Source organism: Dufourea novaeangliae, unplaced genomic scaffold, assembly GCF_001272555.1.
Source record: "Dufourea novaeangliae isolate 0120121106 unplaced genomic scaffold, ASM127255v1 scaffold141, whole genome shotgun sequence".
NCBI lineage: Eukaryota > Metazoa > Arthropoda > Insecta > Hymenoptera > Halictidae > Dufourea > Dufourea novaeangliae.
Window position 1 is genome coordinate 1,296,480 of NW_015374017.1, and position 18,772 is coordinate 1,315,251.

Here is an 18,772-nt window from a genome sequence, read left to right on the forward strand (position 1 = left end):
CAAATGCGAATGTACGAGATAATAAACGAATTTCGTTTACACAATTATTAACGTGTTTTTTTTTATTGACTAATATTTAAGAGCAATTATACTTATCTAATCCTTTGTTACGAGTATTGGCTAATCTACACCATTCAAGTAATAGGTAATTAGTAAATACGTTATTTCCAAGTCTGGTTTGTACTGATTGAAACAAACAATTTACATAAAAGTTTGTTAAATAAGACATAAATACCTTTTATCCTTTGCTGGGAGTAGATAAGAATTATCTTATTTCAAGTAATTAATTTGACCAAAACACATACCACGGCCTAAATACCATTAGAAATGCTATTTTAAAAATAGTATAAGTTCAAAGTGAATGGAATCAGGTGTCGAGACGGATTCAAAAGGCGAATAGATCTGCGATTATTGGCGGTCACGTGACGGTTATCGACGTATCGTGTTTGCCGTGGACCGAAGAAATCGGTCGAATACGAAGATGGCTGCTGCCACTGAAATATTAAATACTCTTGCCGAGACAGGAATTTTCCGAAAGAAAATGTAGAATTTCCCGGGTTGCGACGCGTTTCAGGTAATAACCTATGTGTTCCCAGTGAGTCCTAGCTAATGTCCGTGTGACGAGCACTGATTGTTGCTTGCGAAGGATACGTGGGCGGTTACGGAAAGTCGTTTTAACTACGGCCACCTCCGACTTGACATTTTGACAGCCGACGGACGTAAATATTGAGCCGAGCGTCCGACGAACGTTAAGTGTCACTGATTGAAAGTGCGAAAATTGTCGTGGCTAGCGCACGAAAAATTGATTGCTCGTGTTCAATGAACTAAGAAACGATGTTCTTGGCCCGTCTCGCAGCACGATGTGCTATTTTCACACGTTATACGTGCTTCGATATGTTAACAATTCGAATGACAGCACGATAAGCGCTGAAACGTATCGGGTGATCGCTCGTTATTTTTTTCATTTCTTCTGTTAACGAAGTCCATTTATCGTTTTTAAACGATATCCGCGACACAGCTGTACACGATACTGAGTATTAGATAACTTTTAATATTGTACCTGTAGCAACATATATTTTCAGTCTTTTTTTGTCGTATTTGTCTCAACTGTTTTAATCAATTGTTCCTTGAATTACTACTTTCTTTTATTACTCAATGATTAAAGAAACTCCAATTAATTTTCTGTAATTCAATGTATAGCTTTACATTCCATATACCTTATGTACATATGCATATGTAATTTATGATGACACGGATGATTCTAAATTGTTCTAACTCATCATTTTCTGTCATGAATGTTCTACTTTGCATTGTGTGTCTGATATTTCAAAAACATTTTCGTAGTACATAGACAGTATTACGTTGTCTCCTACCAAATTTTATGAGTATTGTTAGTGCATTGAAAATGTAGATTTCATTTTCTGAAACGAATAAAATGTAACAATTGTAATCTGTGAAATATCCATCTTAACATGGATAATGTAAGTTCTGAATGTATCATTACCATATGTTTCCTCTAATGAAATTTGTTTATTCGTCAATGTAAAATATAACACATATATCTACTTTTTTTTTTTAGCAAATTATAAGTATGAATATAATGCGTAAATTACGAGGGGCTACCAGTGTTGGAGGCATGGGTTCTAGTAGTGCAGGTGGTTTAGACGATTGTGCGGGAAGTACGAATTCCCAACATACCGCTCTGGGTCTTATGCACCTTAAGAAACTATTTTCTGAATACACGCATTCTGCACATCCCCTCTCAGATGCTGAACGTGATGATAAACTTTACAATATGTTGCCATTATTTTGCAAAGTAAGTCTTTTTTCTTTAGATAGTCGCAGGAAGCTTTAGCACATTTTTATGCACTATCAAGAGAAAAACAAACGTAAAATTAATTTGATTATTTTTCAGGTATTTGGATCTAGTCCAGCAGGAGATATGAGTGAAAAATTTTGGGACATCTTGGCATTTACACAGCAGGTGTCTAGATTAATGGTGTCCGAAATTAGGAGAAGGGCAAGCAATCAGAGTACAGAGACAGCAAGTTGTGCCATTGTGAAATTTCTAGAGATTGAAAACAGTGAAGAGTCGAGTAATGGTTGGATGTTATTATCTGCATTAAATTTGCTTGCAGCAGGCGATGCTTCTCTGATACAGGTATAACCGATATCTGTTGTATTTTATTATAGCAGTCAATACCATCTATATTAACACACTGTTTCATTAGGCAATGACTACTGCTTCTGTTCCATCGACATTGGTGAAATGCTTGTATTTATTTTTCGATTTACCTGAAATGATAGAGGATGAAGCTGATCTTACAGATGCAAACAGTGATTTTACTCCGAAACAACGTAGGATACTATTACAGAAGATATTTGTGCAAGTGAGTACTTTAAATAAATACTTTGTTATCTTAAAAATATGTTGCTGCTTTAGTGAAGTTTTTTTTTGTTTTCAAAATATAAATCTAATTTTAATTTACAGTTGTTGGTGAGATTATGTAGTCACCAGTACCCAGCAGAAGAGCTAGCCCGCAAAGACGATCTTACTTTATTATTCTCAGCAATAACAAGTTGGTGCCCTCACTATAATGTGATGTGGCGTAAAAGTGCGGCCGAAGTATTAATGACTTTATCTCGACACGGACTTACCCAGAATGTAGTGAGTTACATCCACAGTAAGTATCGTTCAGAATTTTATTTCATTGAAACACAAACACATGTTACGTTTTTCAACCCAGCTTAACTTTTCATCCACTAATACTACTTTAATTACAGCTAAAGCATGTATAGCGCTTTGTATCGATAATATGCAACGTGTACCTGAGCTGGCGCCGCTGGAAGTAGTAGAAATGTTTGTCACAGTATTTTGTTTTTTAAAAGATTCCAGTGAGGTTTCTCAAACTCTTTTGGACGATTTTCGTGCTTGTCAAGGATACATCTTCCTATCAGAGTTTTTGTTGAAGTAAGAAACACAAATCTGATTTGAAAATTTTCATGCTTTTATTGTTTTTTACATGTATTCATTCAAAATTTCACGAAAATATATTTTTTTTATAGACATGCTCCATCAAGATTAGAACAAGATAGTAGAGCGGAAGCACAAGACGCCATCCGAAATTTAGTTCTTATGTTGGCATCTTTAACAATGTGTGGACATACCGAATTGAAACCAAGCCAAGCTAGTATGGGATCTTTATTTCAAATGCTTGGTTTTACTTTACCTCAACCAAGTAACAGAGGTATAAATATTTCAATATAAACTATAATCGCTGCGTTCTTAATTGCGTGTAATACATTTTCCATTAAGGAAACTTCACATTTATATATGACAATTATTAATAGGTGGAAGTGTTCGAAATATCCAGGCATTCCAAGTATTACAGTCTGTATTCGTGAAGTCTAATTCATCGCTTTTATGTTGTACAATTCTCGATGCGATATCTAGCGTGTATCACAGCGACAATGCCAATTATTTCATACTCGAAGGGCAAAACACATTGTCCCAATTCGCGGAGAAGATTCACTTGAAAAATCGGGAAATACAAGAGAAGTTCTTTCAGCTACTGGAATTTATAGTGTTTCAACTTAATTTCGTGCCTTGTAAGGAACTTATATCTCTATCTATACTACTCAAAACTAATAATTCAACTAGCTGCAGCATCCTGTGCATGGAAACACTTCTTAATATACTCAGGTAATGTACAAAGCTTTCGATAGTGATATCGATGCATTGAACTCTTTGTAATTTTACTGCGTTCATTTTTTTTTTCAGACATAATAATATATTTAAGGATGTGTACAGAGAAGTAGGTATGTTAGAAGTCTTTGTTACGTGTCTTCACCGTTATGCAACTTTGCTTAAAGATAAACAAGCTGCACACGATCAAGGATTAGGTGAGATTTATATTTTCATTCTTTCTTGTTAAATAGATTCATCTTGTAATTCACACGAAATAATATTTGTTCGTAGAATACAATATATGCCCAGAGGATGAACGATTGGGTGCCTTAGTAATGGAAGCGTTGACGACATTATTAGCGAGCAATGTTCAAAATGCTAATGTCTTCAGGGAATGTGGCGGAGCACGCTGTGCTCACAACCTTGTACCCTATATGGACTGTCGATACCAAGCGCTTGGTATTGTCAGAGAATTGATACTTAGCGCAGGAGGAGACGACGACATGGCTACGTTATTGGGCGTTATGCATACAGCACCTTCCAATGCCTTAGTTTTAAAGACACACATATTGAAAGTTCGTATTTAGTATTATATTGACCTTTTAAACTACGAGCAACGTTCCAAAATGTTGTATCTTTTTTTTGTAGTCTTTATTGGCTTGTTTACGAGAATCTCATCGAACTAGGACCGTTTTCCGGAAAGTAGGTGGTTTCGTGTACGTGATGTCCGTTTTAGTGTCCCTAGAGGGTCAGTTAGGCACACAAAGAATAGAAGGCATAGAACCCTGCAACGATATAATAAAAAGGACAACGCAAGAGGAAGCACAATTACTAACACTTTTGCACGTTGTATTTCACACGATAAGTACAGCAATGAGATTTGAACCAGCAAACGCGAAATTTTTCCATCTTGAGGTAAATATTTTCATATTATTGTGAATACTTTCTTATCTATTAACGTAAAATTACCATTATGTAGATATGCCAATCGAGTTTATGCGACACGTTACGGCTTCTCGGATGTTTCTCGACGCAGACGAAGTTTACGGAAATAGACCTAATACCTACCACGAATTATCATAATATGTTATTAACACTGTTTACTGGAAGCGTATTAGAACCTGTGTTCCCGGATGTTATGCCAAAAACACTAGCCTATGCATGTTTGTTGTTACGACTTCTGTACGACGTAGCACTCGATTCTTTCGACAAGCCGAATTTGGTGGGCTTAGGGATGAGGTCGCCGAGTCATAAGCAAAATAGCGTTGAGGTGATTGGCAATTTAACAATATCATTCACTTACACTGTATCAACCAAACGTAACATATAATAATTTTTAGCATCAAAAATCGTTCGATTCTCCCGGAAGTGGGAAGAGGAGCGTGATAAACTCTTTGAATTTGAATCCTCCTGCTCCGGAGCCAATAGTAGTTCACCCTGGCATAGTCGTTGGGATGTTACACTTGCTACCATCGATCATAGAATCGTCTAATCCTCAGATGGCTCTGGTTTTGCAATTGTACGTGGCTGAAATCATTAAAAGCTTAGTACGTTCAGAGAGAAATCAACAAATAATGTGCGACGCCGGAATGGCGGGTGAACTGCTATCTGTTGGGAGAATTGCTTTGCAAGATGAAACGCATCCTCTTCATCAACCGTTACAATATATCATAGAAAGACTAGCAGCACAGTCTTTAGAGCCACGTGATTTGAGGTAGGACGTGAATTTAATTTATTAAAGTAATGAATCACGCACAATACATGTACTTTATTATACAAGTTTCGATTACTTTCAGAGAATTTTTACGACTGGGTGATCCGTTGTGTTGTATTTCACTGGATGACATTGAACAGAACAAACCCAGGGGTGGTCCTGTACCATTGACACGTATCAAGACTCTAGTCTCCATGACAACACCGAAGGATTTCCGTGCCCATGGTTCTTGTACACTACCACCTTTTGTGGAACTCGACATGAGTGCCGAAGGATTTGCATGTTTATATTTACCTAGCGTTGCACCTCAAAGTACAACCCCGCCCACAGTAGTGGCTGCCGATAGTAGTGTGCTTGGTGGAATTGGTTCAGGTAAATCTTGAATACCTTGATCATACTATTCTATACACAAACTTGACAAGTAAAGGTCAATGTTCCTATTTCTGCTCAGTACGTATATTTTTTATTTAGTGTAAAAAGTTAAACAAAAAATTATTTAAATTCAGTATTTCCGTGTATAATGCTACAGCCCGTTGTTCAATACAATGACATTTACTATTTTCTTCAACATTCTGAAAAGTCTCAAATTTTTCACAATTTGTTTAACACATAATTTAGTAAACTAATCCTAACTTCACAAAGAAACTCAAGTCGCTTGGTCCAATTTTGAGAGAGTTGTTTTGTTTTAAAGGGTGTACGAATATTTTTTTTACCCACTGTACATGATTAGAAATAGGGGCATTGACCTTAATTTGCCATTCGAATTAAAATGATGTTGCAGGCGACAGACTGTTCCCGCCGCAAACTGGACTTACTTACAGCACATGGATATGTGTCGATAAATTTAGCGATCCTAGATCGGATCCCCACTGCGTACGATTATTGACGTTAGTACGTACTCCGCAATCAGCAAGAGATCTGATTTGCCTAACCGCGGTTCTTAGCGCTAGAGACAAAGCTATTATTGTGTCCACCCAGGAAACACCGATGCCACAAAGTAAAGCTTCACCGGCATAGTTTATAGCGTACGAAATGTATGATGCAGATGATTGTTATTTAATTGTTGTGTTTAGATGTAGGCGAGTGGGAACCAGAAGGAATCGGCGAATGTGGCGCGAGAGTATGGTGTCCTGACCTGCTTCACGAAGGGCAATGGCATCATATAGCTATAGTATTAAATCGTGCTGTATTAAAGAATTCAAGTTTCTCGTTGTATCTGGATGGCCAGCATATTCACAGTCAGAAGCTTCATTATATTACGCAAGTTCCTGGTGGAGGAGCCGCGAACCTGACCGTGGCGTCACCAGTTTATGGGTATATAGGTACACCGCCTTGTTGGCGGCGATATTCCAGGCTCGCGTGGAAACAAGGGCCATGTCACTTAGTAGAAGAGGTGTTCAATTCACAGAGCATAGCGACGGTATTTAAATTAGGTCCACATTATATGGGAAGTCTACAGGCTCCACAGTTGTTAGGTATCCATCGTTAATTATGAAATTTCTCCAATCGTATCGATCATATTCATATAAACATAAGGGTTTATTTATTTCAGTACAAGAACCGTTGATGTCTCTCGTGGCTGAAGAGAAAGTCGTGTTTGGATTAAATGCCAAAGCGATGTCTCAGTTAACATTAGCGAAAATTAGAAAAGTCTATAGTCGGGCTGATAACAAGTCAATTGCTAAGCAAGTACGTGAAATATTCTCTGTTAATTAATATACACACTGTTCCAAAAAGGTTACCGTACGTTACTAATCGAATCGAATTGTTTTGTGCATAGCTGGGCATGTCGTCGCACGAAAATGCTACACCTATCAGGGTTCTTCACAATTCTGCGGGACATCTTAGTGGTCCAGCAAGAGCATTAGGAGGTGTAGTCGTTGGTTATCTCGGTGTACGAGTTTTCAGTCCTAGACCGGTAGCTACAATGATAGATAACGTGGGAGGATGTTCAGTGTTGTTAGGTGATTATTTGAAAGTTATACATTTCAACGGTATTTATCGAAGAATGATACCAATGATTAAACATTTCTACTTGCGTTCGTAGGTTTAATAGCTATGGCTCAAGATGTAGAGTCTCTGTATGCTGCCGTTAAAGCGTTAGTGTGCGTCGTAAGATCGAATCAAGCGGCTCAGCAAGAAATGGATCGTCGAAGGGGATACCAAACATTGGCAATGTTATTGCGAAGGAAATGTCCCCTTCTGAACAGCCATATTTTGCATTTGACGTTCAGTCTTGTTGGTACAGTTGATAGTGGTAGGGAGACCAGTGCAATACCGAATGTTACGGCGTTTCAGGATCTTCTCTGTGATTTGCAAGTACGATTCGTTTTTATTTTTAATAAAACTTTAACTCGAGATATAAACACCGTTCAAATAGTATAGAGAATATTTAAATTGCATTCAGGTTTGGCACGAGGCACCAGGGGAATTGTTAAGGTCACTTTTAGAACATCTGTACGAATTAATAGCAGAGTCAAGTGAGAAAAGAACAAATTTACGTCTGATGAGAGATTTGCAATTGGTGCATAAATTGTTGCATATATTAAGCGATGTGAAACAAACTAACACAAGGCAGATTTTGCTCGCATTACTCAGTATTTTATTGAGCCAGCCAAGACAAGCTGATTTACTTTGGTAATCTTTCTACGTTTATACATTCTACTGGTAAACCCATTTGCGTTATATGTTCATATTAATGAAAATAGTAATTTTTCTAGGTTCGGTCAGTTCATTGTAGCCACCTTGCCACAAAGTTCAGAGAAACACTTGATTCTTCGAGAAAGCGAGGGTAACAAAGAAGGGGAAGGGGAGCATATACTTCTACGAAATCGTTGTTTGCAACTTTTACATTCGTTGTTGTTTAATGGCCCTAAAGTGAATGTAAAGTAAGTACTCTGTAAATAATATTTTTCCAAAGTTAATCGAACGACCAACTATTTTACGCAATGCTCTTCAATTTGACGATACTTTGCAGTATGTGCGAAGAGCTGTCGAAAGTGTTGGGCTTAGATTGGATATTACTGTTTCTGCAATCGGGACTTCATAGCACGACAGTGATATGGGGGTTACGAATTTTGGTAGCCGTTTGTTCGGTACAACTGATATTACAGAAATTTAAAGAAGGCACTAGCAACGGTAGCTGGTTGCGTCACACGGATCACAACAAAATGGCATTGGCACTAGGTAAGCCTGTGAAAAAATATCGGCGTTCGAAGAAAATAGGCGATAAACTAACATTGCAACTATACAGTAAATCCTCGATAAGTGTTTGGAAGCTCCTTGGCACTGATAAATAATATTTCGTAAACTAATGGCTATATGCAGCTGAAACAAATATCATTAACTTCAGAATTCCAAGCTTTAACATTGTGCGAAACATCATTAAAAAAGTCAGCGGTTCACATGAGGACCTGTCTTCTTGTCAGTGCCGAGGAGTCTTCGAACACTCATTAAGGATTTATTGTATATAGATAATCTAATATATTACTATAAACGAATATCTCTGAATTCTACGGTTTAGGTTGTCATCAGCAAATGTCTGGCGGTGAGTCTAAACCATCTGGTCTCCACGTACCAGGGTTTCAGCATTTGGGATGGTTACTGCCGCAGCACGTGGACCTCGTTCCAGAATTGTACTTTCTCTTTATTGCTCTTATGATGGGCCAGCCTGTGAAATTATTGCCTACCGATTCAAAAGTTATTTTAAAAGTTCGGTATTCGAAAAACATTTTTCTACAATATCCTTACTTCAATCATGCTCAAGTGAAATATAAATGTAACAAGTTTTTTTTTACATTACCATAACAGCTTGATCTGGACAACGTGTGGAATTTCTTGTTCGGTGTCCCAGCGAATCACACGCTATCCTCGTTCGCGAGTAGAATTCACCTCTGCCCTGAGGCAGTGGTTACTCTGTTAACTATGGTCCGGACGATGCTAAATAATTACTCGATCAAGTAAGTTTTTGGATCAAAATATATAAACCAGATTATACAGGGTGTCTCAGGTAACTTGATCGCCTCGAATTCATTAGGTTTAGGACGTATGAAGGTCAAAACATTTTTACCCAGAATTTCATACTCTATCGATCTACGGTACAAAAAATAGGTCAATCCGTTAACAAAAATCAGGGTGACCTTGAAATCTCTGAAATGCCTCCACCCACAAAAAAAAACACGTACCTTATAAGACGTGCTCCTCGATGCCATTTAAGTTCCACCCCTCAAAACTTTTATAAAGCCTACCTTTAAGTCATTATTCGAGGTGATTAAATTACCTGAGACACCCTGTACAATTTCACAGAAAGTTAATTTCATTTGTATAATTTTTATTCGACAGCCCTGAGTCTTTGCCTGACTGGTTAAGTGACTATCCAGTGACAATAATACAGTTCCTGTTCTTCCTCTATCATAACTTCACAGATTTCATGCAAGTGTTCATGTCTGCGGAGGTATTAGGTGCATTGGCTGGTACTTTGTTCCCAAAACCTTCAAGTTCTAGCCAAGACAGCAGTGGAGCTAGCACTCCAGCAGACGAGGTGAACTTTACAGATTAATCTGAAACTTTTCGTTTAATTAAATTTAGAAGCAAAATGATTATAATAAGACTCTGTTGTTGCAGCAAGAACCGGTATTGGTGAGATCTCCGTCAAAGGATGTTGGTCTGACGAATCATCCGGCGAAAAAGTTCGTTATGGACTTTCTCAGAGTTATCGTTGTGGACTCCCTTTCTCTGCCAGTCACTGCGAAATCTCCACCAGCTATTGACTTAGTTTTGGAAGCTTGGCCGGAACATGCGTCCACGGGTCAACAAACACGCTATCAAACAGAAGTTCTGTCTATTCTGATGGAACATCTATTGGCTGCTGACGTTTTGATCGGAGAGCAAGCGGCATTGCCTGTGGTTCCTGGTGGATCGGTGAATAACATAACGAACAATGTGTGTTACGTCGCAGCTAGAATAGTGGACAAATTGTGGCAAGGTGAGGTTATTAAGTTAAAATTTTTATTTGTACGTTTACCATGTTGTTATCATGCATTGTATCATGTATGTTATCATTTGTATGTCCAAAAAACAGGTGCTTTGACGAAAGACCCGCATGAAGTATTTGATTTTATTGTAAAATTGATTGGGCAAGCTAAAAGACGACCTGGTGTCGTTAGCATGGAAGGTTTGCATCATTGTTTGAACAGAACAATTCTGTTCTTGCTATCCCGATCAACGGACTCGATAGCCGATCAAATGGCTGTATTAGAAGCATTACACAAGCTCACAACACATAGGTAGGATAGATATATTTTTTCTCTTAACCCTTGTGTGGGCAACGACAATAGTCACATTTATTGAACAATCGGAATACCCCTATTCTGACAGATTAGGTAAACATGGATAATTTTAATTTCGTATTTCTTCGAATCTCTTAGTTTTCCCTTCCTATAATATACCAAGTGTTGTTCTAGACAAGAACATAGAAAATTGTGAAAGGAAATTTAGAAATGGGTACCTGGGTACCTAGTTACCTACAGAAGGGTCAAATCTACAATGTGACAACTTCAATATAGGTTACAAAATTGAACTATAATTGTGTCTTTATAGGCTACTAGTGTTTGGCGCTGGTAACCACGAGCTGGAATTCATTGGTTGTTTGTCTCACTGCCTGTTACAATTAACAGCTGATATCAAAGTTGCGTTGGACACCAACATGAAAACGACGTGGCATGTTAATCCGCAAGTCGAAGCCAGCGATGATAGATTGACGTCTCATCAAGGCCATAACCTGATGGTTGTCGCGGCAACGAGAGTTTGGGAGGAGTTATACGTATGTAAGAAACCCGCCATAGAGGAAGTCTTTAAAATAACACTTCCAGCGCCTATAGGAAACGAGCGTGCACCGGAATTGTCGCTAATAAGAGATCAAGTGAACGAAGCCTCTTCCAGGCTTTGGTTGAATTACGTTGTTATGGAAAGGAAAGCCTCGTACAGGGTCCCATGGGAACTTCACAATCAAATACAATCGGTTGGTATATAGAATTCATGATTATAACATCGGCAAGAAAGGGGAACAGAATATATAGACGACTTTATGACGTTTTCAGAAAATTCAAAAAGTAACAGGAGGTTTGACGAGACTGGCAAGTAGGACGAAAGTGAGGAAAGAGGAATCAATACGCGTCAGATTAAGATTACATCAAAACACTGTTGCGCAATGGACAGAGCAACATGTCGCATTAGTACGCGAATTAGCTGCAGCAAAGCGGTTGCAATATATACAAACCAATCAACACACTCAGAGATATGTGTATCAGGTAAGAAGCGAACGCATTTGCAGTCAAAAGAAATATTTTCAATGGAAAATGTCTTTACATATTTTTAATCAATCGTTGTGTAGGAATGGTTACAAACTGAAACTGAATTAACGAGAGAACGTGGCCTATGGGGGCCACCGACAGCCACCAGGCTTGACAAGTGGATGCTAGACATGACCGAGGGTCCGTGCAGAATGCGAAAGAAGATGATGAAAAACGAACTGTTTTATATTCATTATCCGTACCGACCTGAATTAGAACACCCTGATAATGTGAGTTGTACTCGTTGTGAAATACTGTGGACTCTAACTACATTGCCACGCGAGGCACTTTCCCCTCACCTGTACATTTGGCCACACAAATTCGCTCTCCCACCACGTTGCGTACGCCAGCGCACCAGCACGATCCAGCTTTCGACGATAGAACTTAGCATGGAGGGGGGCTCTGAACTCAATACTCCCCTACAATCCCGACCATGGCAATATAGTTAAGAGTTCACTGTTCCCTCGCGAGCAAACTCGACTTCCGTTAGGGGAAAAAGTGGCGTAAGGGAAGGGCCTCCTATCCCAACATCACTTTTTCCCTTAGTGGAAGCCGAGTTTGCTCGCTTGAGTATACTTGAAACTCAATGAATTTATAATTACGCTTTTTTACCGATTGCAGAAACAACTCAAGTATAAAGTTGCTACCAGTACCGACAGTAAAGAGTACTACTTGAAGCAGCTTGGTAATTCATCCGGTATGTTTGAACGAGAACGCGATCCTGTCATCGACGACACTCCGTTGAACGTTAACGAAGGCTCCACCGAAAGTGAACCTCCTATGGTACCGTGCACTCTGGAACGTCACTCCAGCGAACCCGACGAGACAACAGAGGATAACGAACAAGAAGAAGAAAACAATCAGACTGTCCCAGACAATCAAACTTTGATACGATTATTGGAGGAACACGAGAAGGTTTGTTTCCTAAGTTTGGTTAAAAGTGGGGTGCATTGCAATGACTTGTGGTTTTATGTTTGTAGATAAGTCACATGTTCAGGTGCGCCAGAATTCAAGGTTTAGACACAACCGAGGGTCTGTTGTTGTTTGGAAAAGAACACTTTTATGTTATCGATGGGTTCACGTTGCTGAAGTCCAGAGAAATAAGGGATATTGAGAGTTTACCGGAGGCTTATGAACCAATTTTACCATCGCCAGGATCTCCTAGAAGATCTAGAGCGATGAGACAGTGCTCGAAGTTTAATTACGAAGATATCAGGTAGTACAACTTTGTTTATGAGATTGACGTTTTTTTAGTACGTTGTTTAAACAGAGTGAATGCAGTTGTTTCACTTTACGTGTCACCACAGGGAAGTACATAAAAGAAGATACTTGCTGCAACCAATGGCGCTAGAAGTATTTAGCGGAGACGGCAGGAACTATTTGTTAGCATTTCCGCGTAAAGTGCGGAACAAAGTCTATCAGAGATTTATGACATTCGCGACGGCTATAGCTGACAGCGCCCAGCAATCGGTGGCTGGTCAAAAAAGAACGGCGAACGTGGAACAAGCGACAGGCTTACTTTCGAACTTAATCGGTGAAACTTCTGTCACCCAGCGATGGGTGGTCCGTATTAAAAATGACATTTTATTTCTTTATTCTTGTTGTGATCCGTTATGAATCGAAACGATACTAATATTTCCAGAGAGGTGAAATATCAAACTTCCAATACTTGATGCACCTCAACACTTTAGCCGGTCGTAGTTACAACGACTTAATGCAGTATCCTATATTTCCGTGGATATTGGCCGATTATGACAGTGAAGAATTAGACTTGACCGATTCGGCAACGTTCAGAGACTTCAGCAAACCTATGGGCGCACAGAGTCCAGAACGATTATTGCAGTTCAAAAAGAGGTGCGTCTAATTTGTTTATTTGATACACTACAAAACACATACGATATATTGAATTTCAATTTACATTTAAATAGGTATAAGGAATGGGACGATCCACACGGGGAAACGCCTCCTTATCATTACGGAACACATTATTCTTCCGCCATGATAGTATGCTCCTATTTGGTGAGAATGGAACCGTTTACACAACACTTTCTTAGGTTACAGGTTTGTAAAAATAATTGCTTGACAATTGAAGTTGTATTGTGAATCGTATATTCGAATATGATCGTTGGTTCTAGGGTGGACATTTCGATTTAGCGGATAGAATGTTTAACAGTATCAAGGAAGCTTGGCTTTCTGCTTCTAAACACAACATGGCTGACGTGAAGGAGCTTATACCGGAATTCTTTTATCTTTCGGAATTTCTCGTGAACTCTAATCATTTTGACTTGGGTAAGCATCGTGTTTTCTTGCGTATATGTAATGAAATCCAGAAAAATTTATGCAACCAATCATTTACTCAGGTTCGAAACAGAGTGGTGTACAATTAGGAGACATTGTACTTCCACCGTGGGCCAAGCAAGATCCTCGAGAATTCATACGCGTGCATCGACTGGCGTTAGAATGCGATTACGTTTCGCAGCATCTTCATCAATGGATTGATTTGATATTTGGTTGCAAGCAAAATGGACCCGCTGCGGTTGAAGCGGTGAATGTGTTCCATCACTTGTTCTACGAGGGCAACGTTGATATTTACAAGTAACGTACTTTTTGCCACATTATTGTGTAATAGTACCGTAGTAATTTTATGTGAATAGATCTAATTATGATACATATATACATATTTTAGTATCGATGATCCCTTAAAAAAGAATGCTACCATTGGATTCATCAATAATTTTGGTCAGATACCAAAGCAATTATTTAAAAAGCCACACCCAGCTAAGAAGATGACGCAAAGGACTAGCGTTATCGATCCTGGACCAATTACTCCAGGCTTAAGTATCACCACGTCTGATAAATTATTCTTCCACAATCTCGACAATTTGAAACCTTCGCTTCAGCCTATCAAAGGTTCATTGCTTTTTTTTTCTTCGTATTTATGTTTCCTTTAAACTTTATCGTACGTTTATTTTTCGGTTTATTCTTCTTAGAATTGAAAGGTCCTGTCGGCCAAATACTTCACGTGGACAAAGCAGTGCTGGCCGTTGAACAAAATAAGACCCTGATTCCCCCTACGTACAACAAGTACGTTGCATGGGGTTTTGCGGATCACTCTCTTAGAATAGGAAACTATGACAGCGATAAAGCTATATTCGTCTGCGAAGCTATGATGCAGAGTAGTGGGGAGATAGTTGCTTGCGTTTGCCCGTCTTCCAAATTGATAGTAACCGCCGGCACAAGCTCCGTAAGTGCATACAGTTATTTAATTTGAACTCAATCGGTTTTAGATTTTTATAGTGGAGCTTCTATTTTAACAGGTTGTGACTGTTTGGGAATACACCAAGAGACAACTTTCCATCAAACAGTGTCTCTATGGTCACACTGACGCTGTCACGTGTTTGTCGTCAAGCCCAGCGTACAATGTGATCGTGTCAGGGTCGCGAGATGGTACAGCAATTATATGGGATCTATCTCGATGTTTGTTTGTACGTCAATTACGTGGACATGCTGGACCTGTGGCCGCAGTAGCCATAAATGAATTAACGGCAAGTGTTATGTGATTTATACTATAAATCTTTGTTATTGTACGATCAAAATCTTGAGACTTGTTCAAAAAGAGTTAGAAAATTAAGAAACTGCGATACAGCACGAGATGGCTGGATGAAAAATTCTAATATATTTAAGTTATATTTTTACGTATTTTCATTGTTCCATAGGGTGATATCGCAACTTGTGCAGCTACATGGTTACACGTGTGGAGTATCAACGGCGAAGAACTAGCGAGTGTGAACACATGCGTTGGACGAGCTGATAGAATGCAGCAAATTCTGTGCGTGGCTTTCAGTCAGACTAATGAATGGGACTCGCAAAATGTGATTATGACAGGATCGACTGATGGTGTAGCTCGTGTAAGTGTTATACTGTTTATTGCAATATGACGATTAAGATAAATAATTGCGAGTAACACCGACGAATGGTTTATAGATGTGGTCAATGGATTACGTGCAAGTGCCTGCAGAGAAAGATAAACCGGAGGAGGTTGCCGCGACCAAAGAAGAAACTACAAAGTCAAGCAAAACCGAGAATCAGAATGAAACTACTAAGAAACGAGTACACGAGCTAGTAAAACAAATGAGCATATCTGCCGAAGGTTCAGGTAAATAATTCAATTAATAGTTAAATGAAACTGATATTCGTCCGATCAGCGCCGACTTAAGGGAGTGACTAGAGGGGCTGGAGGGAGGCTATAGTCCCGGGCCCCACTTTCCAGGGGAGCCCCGATCTAAGCCTTCCGTTTATATTAAAACGTAATTTAGGATTAATTTAAATTTTAAATTAATCCTATATTAGCCCAGGGCCCTCAAAAGTTTGATAGCCCTGGGCCACAAAAAATCTTAATCCGAGCCTGAGAACGATTTTGTATGTCCATTGCTTATTTACGTTTGCAGGTATGCTGGCGAAAAGTGGTTCAGAAAGTAGTCTCTCGGAAGCTGAAAATTCTAAAGAAGCGTCAAGACTACACGAAGAGAAAGAAGAATGCTCGGACAACGAGTCGAGTAATGGTTCGAGTAGCAAACCATCACCCCAGAATAATAACACGCCTCCTGTTGTGCTCCGTAGGAAAAGTCGTGGAAATCCTATGTTTCGAAAAAGCGAGGGCGGAGGCCGTGCAGATAGCGAGGGCACTCAAACAAGGTAATACAACTTTGATACGCGTTTTTCTCCTTTAACCAGGACATTCATTACCCTTTGGAGATGATAACGAAACGATTAACTTCGGTAGCGAGGTATCAAGCAGTGCTGGAGATTCCGAGGGTGCCTTACGGGCTAGTAAGAGTGACACCAGTTTGACAGATAGCTTCGTGATGGTAACAGAAGCTGACACGAAACCTAAAAGGATTAATCCGCAAAATATCTTAAGAGATGGTTTCATGTGGCAACGGCAGCTAGTATTTAGAAGCAAGTTAACGATGCATACTGCGTATGATCGTAAGGATAACGCAGAACCAGCCTCTATAACGGCCCTTGCAGTGTCAAGGTAAATTATTATATTAGACAACGTGTGGTTTTGAAAATTCATGAAGATTGTTATAGTTCAGTTGTATGAGTGTAAGTTACAAGGCACTGCAGCGAGCTAAGGAAGAGAAGCAGGAGACAAGGGGAAATGTTAAAATATTAGATTATATAATGAGAATTGCATTTCAGGGATCATAGAACAGTATATGTAGGCGATACAAGAGGAAGGGTGTTTTCGTGGAGTGTATGCGAGCAACCGGGACGTACAGTTGCTGATCACTGGCTGAAAGATGAAGGTGCAGACTCTTGTGTTGGTTGTGGAGTTCGATTTAATCTTTATGAAAGGAGGCACCATTGTCGCAACTGTGGACAAGTCTTCTGTTCAAAGTAAGTTGTTACATCTTTACAAGAATTATTTCGAATTCACGAGAATCCGTCTTCGTCATTTGCGTGAATGCTTGTTTAACGAATGTTTCTTTACTTCCCAATGGCAGATGCAGCCGGTTCGAATCGAAAATTTCGAGGTTAGGAATTTTAAAACCAGTCAGAGTTTGTCAGGGTTGTTATTCGTCGTTGCGCTCTCAACATTCCACCGAGAGCAGCGCTTAATTTAGCAGTATATTTCACGGTTTTGTGTAAGTAATCGGATCGAGGGTGGGTACAACTCGAATGTACATAATCACAGGTACCCTGTTCATGTCTTCACCCGAATTTCTCTGCAAAAACAAATTGAGTGTGCATTTTGTTTCGTTCTCGTATATCGAAACTTTATTTGAAGTGGGTAAATGCGACAGAAGAATCGACCACTACATTTTCTTTCTCGTGTAATATTGGTATATCTTTTATGGTGATTTTTCTCTTTGTTTCACGAGCATAAATATTTGAAATTGTAGTACACACCTGTCGATCCTATAAAAACGCATCTAGCACATTTTTCACATACGATAGAAACTATCTCAGTAATCTAGGATATTTCCTAGGAAAGATCGGCCTGCTTCCCTTCATCGACAGGTTTGTACTGAAAGAATGTTCAAAGTCGACGCCCAAAAATTTATGTAATACTAATGATATATATTTTTTTTTTATTAGTACATGACCCAAAAAACACAGGCATGTTTTCCTTTTTTTTAAGTGTCTGAATTTCGATCATTTTTTAATATTTTTCTACGTGGTGTGTTTGTATTTTATACGCCGGAGAACAATGTACGCAGTCACCTTATATGTTGTATATTTGATTTGATCGTTGCATTGATCTTTTATTTTAACGAAAAAGATAACGAGCGAGACGTCTATATGTACGAACATGTATAGCTGAATTTATTTAATATACTTAATCTGTGATTACTTTCTTTCCTATTTTAATTTAATCGACGAACAATAAATTTAAGAGGTGATCACTGGCAATTATATATACATAAATATATATATACATAGATATATATGTATATATAGAAAGAGAGAGAGAGAGAGAGAGAGAGAGAAAAAGAGAGAAAATGTTAATAGTATTTAGACGATTCATTTACCTGTCAGAATGTTTACGTCGTCTCTGGTGTCTGACTGTATTAGATGATTATTGTTACTATTTATTTTAAATTATAGTAGAATAATATACAAGATGTCAATACTGTTAATGGAAAAATATAAGATTGAATATTTATCAGGTTTACCAAAAAATTATATATATATATATATACCGTATATTATTCATACTGCTTTTTTTCTATTACGTTTTACTTATAATTGCTGTTTGATAAAATGTTTGTTTCTATGATAACGTCGTGTACATAATGCAATAATACTATGCGATGTAATTGATTCTAAGGACCATTAATGGTGTATAACTTATTATTGCATCGTGAATGGACAGGTCTTTTATTTTTCCATTTCGTAGAATCAAAGAACTTTGAAGAGTTTTAAGAAATTGAGCATGTTATTGCATTACGATTCCAGAAAAGAAAATGACATGCAAGCTCGCAGTGCAGCGTTTGTGACCGCTGCCTTTAC

At 38.6% G+C, this 18,772-nt stretch overlaps 1 protein-coding gene across 1 annotated transcript; it reads left to right on the forward strand.

Moving 5' to 3' along the window:
* The first annotated feature begins 556 nt into the window (after window positions 1-556).
* Window positions 557-17,377, forward strand: LOC107188816 (WD repeat and FYVE domain-containing protein 3). The gene is made up of 46 exons (XM_015577181.1): window positions 557-574; window positions 1,580-1,816; window positions 1,916-2,161; window positions 2,232-2,390; window positions 2,492-2,684; window positions 2,785-2,971; window positions 3,067-3,248; window positions 3,352-3,703; window positions 3,782-3,903; window positions 3,980-4,263; window positions 4,337-4,603; window positions 4,668-4,958; window positions 5,029-5,402; window positions 5,485-5,774; window positions 6,184-6,399; window positions 6,476-6,877; window positions 6,955-7,091; window positions 7,183-7,366; window positions 7,450-7,721; window positions 7,810-8,039; window positions 8,123-8,290; window positions 8,380-8,588; window positions 8,926-9,101; window positions 9,213-9,361; window positions 9,744-9,942; window positions 10,026-10,386; window positions 10,483-10,687; window positions 11,001-11,421; window positions 11,501-11,710; window positions 11,794-11,982; window positions 12,374-12,667; window positions 12,733-12,968; window positions 13,060-13,315; window positions 13,395-13,606; window positions 13,681-13,813; window positions 13,888-14,041; window positions 14,113-14,347; window positions 14,439-14,662; window positions 14,743-14,996; window positions 15,070-15,297; window positions 15,469-15,660; window positions 15,737-15,908; window positions 16,201-16,447; window positions 16,536-16,790; window positions 16,958-17,155; window positions 17,263-17,377. The coding sequence occupies exons 2-46, from the start codon at window positions 1,592-1,594 to the stop codon at window positions 17,375-17,377; spliced, it is 10,305 nt and encodes a 3,434-aa protein (XP_015432667.1). The 5' UTR covers window positions 557-574; window positions 1,580-1,591.
* The last annotated feature ends 1,395 nt before the right edge of the window (window positions 17,378-18,772 follow it).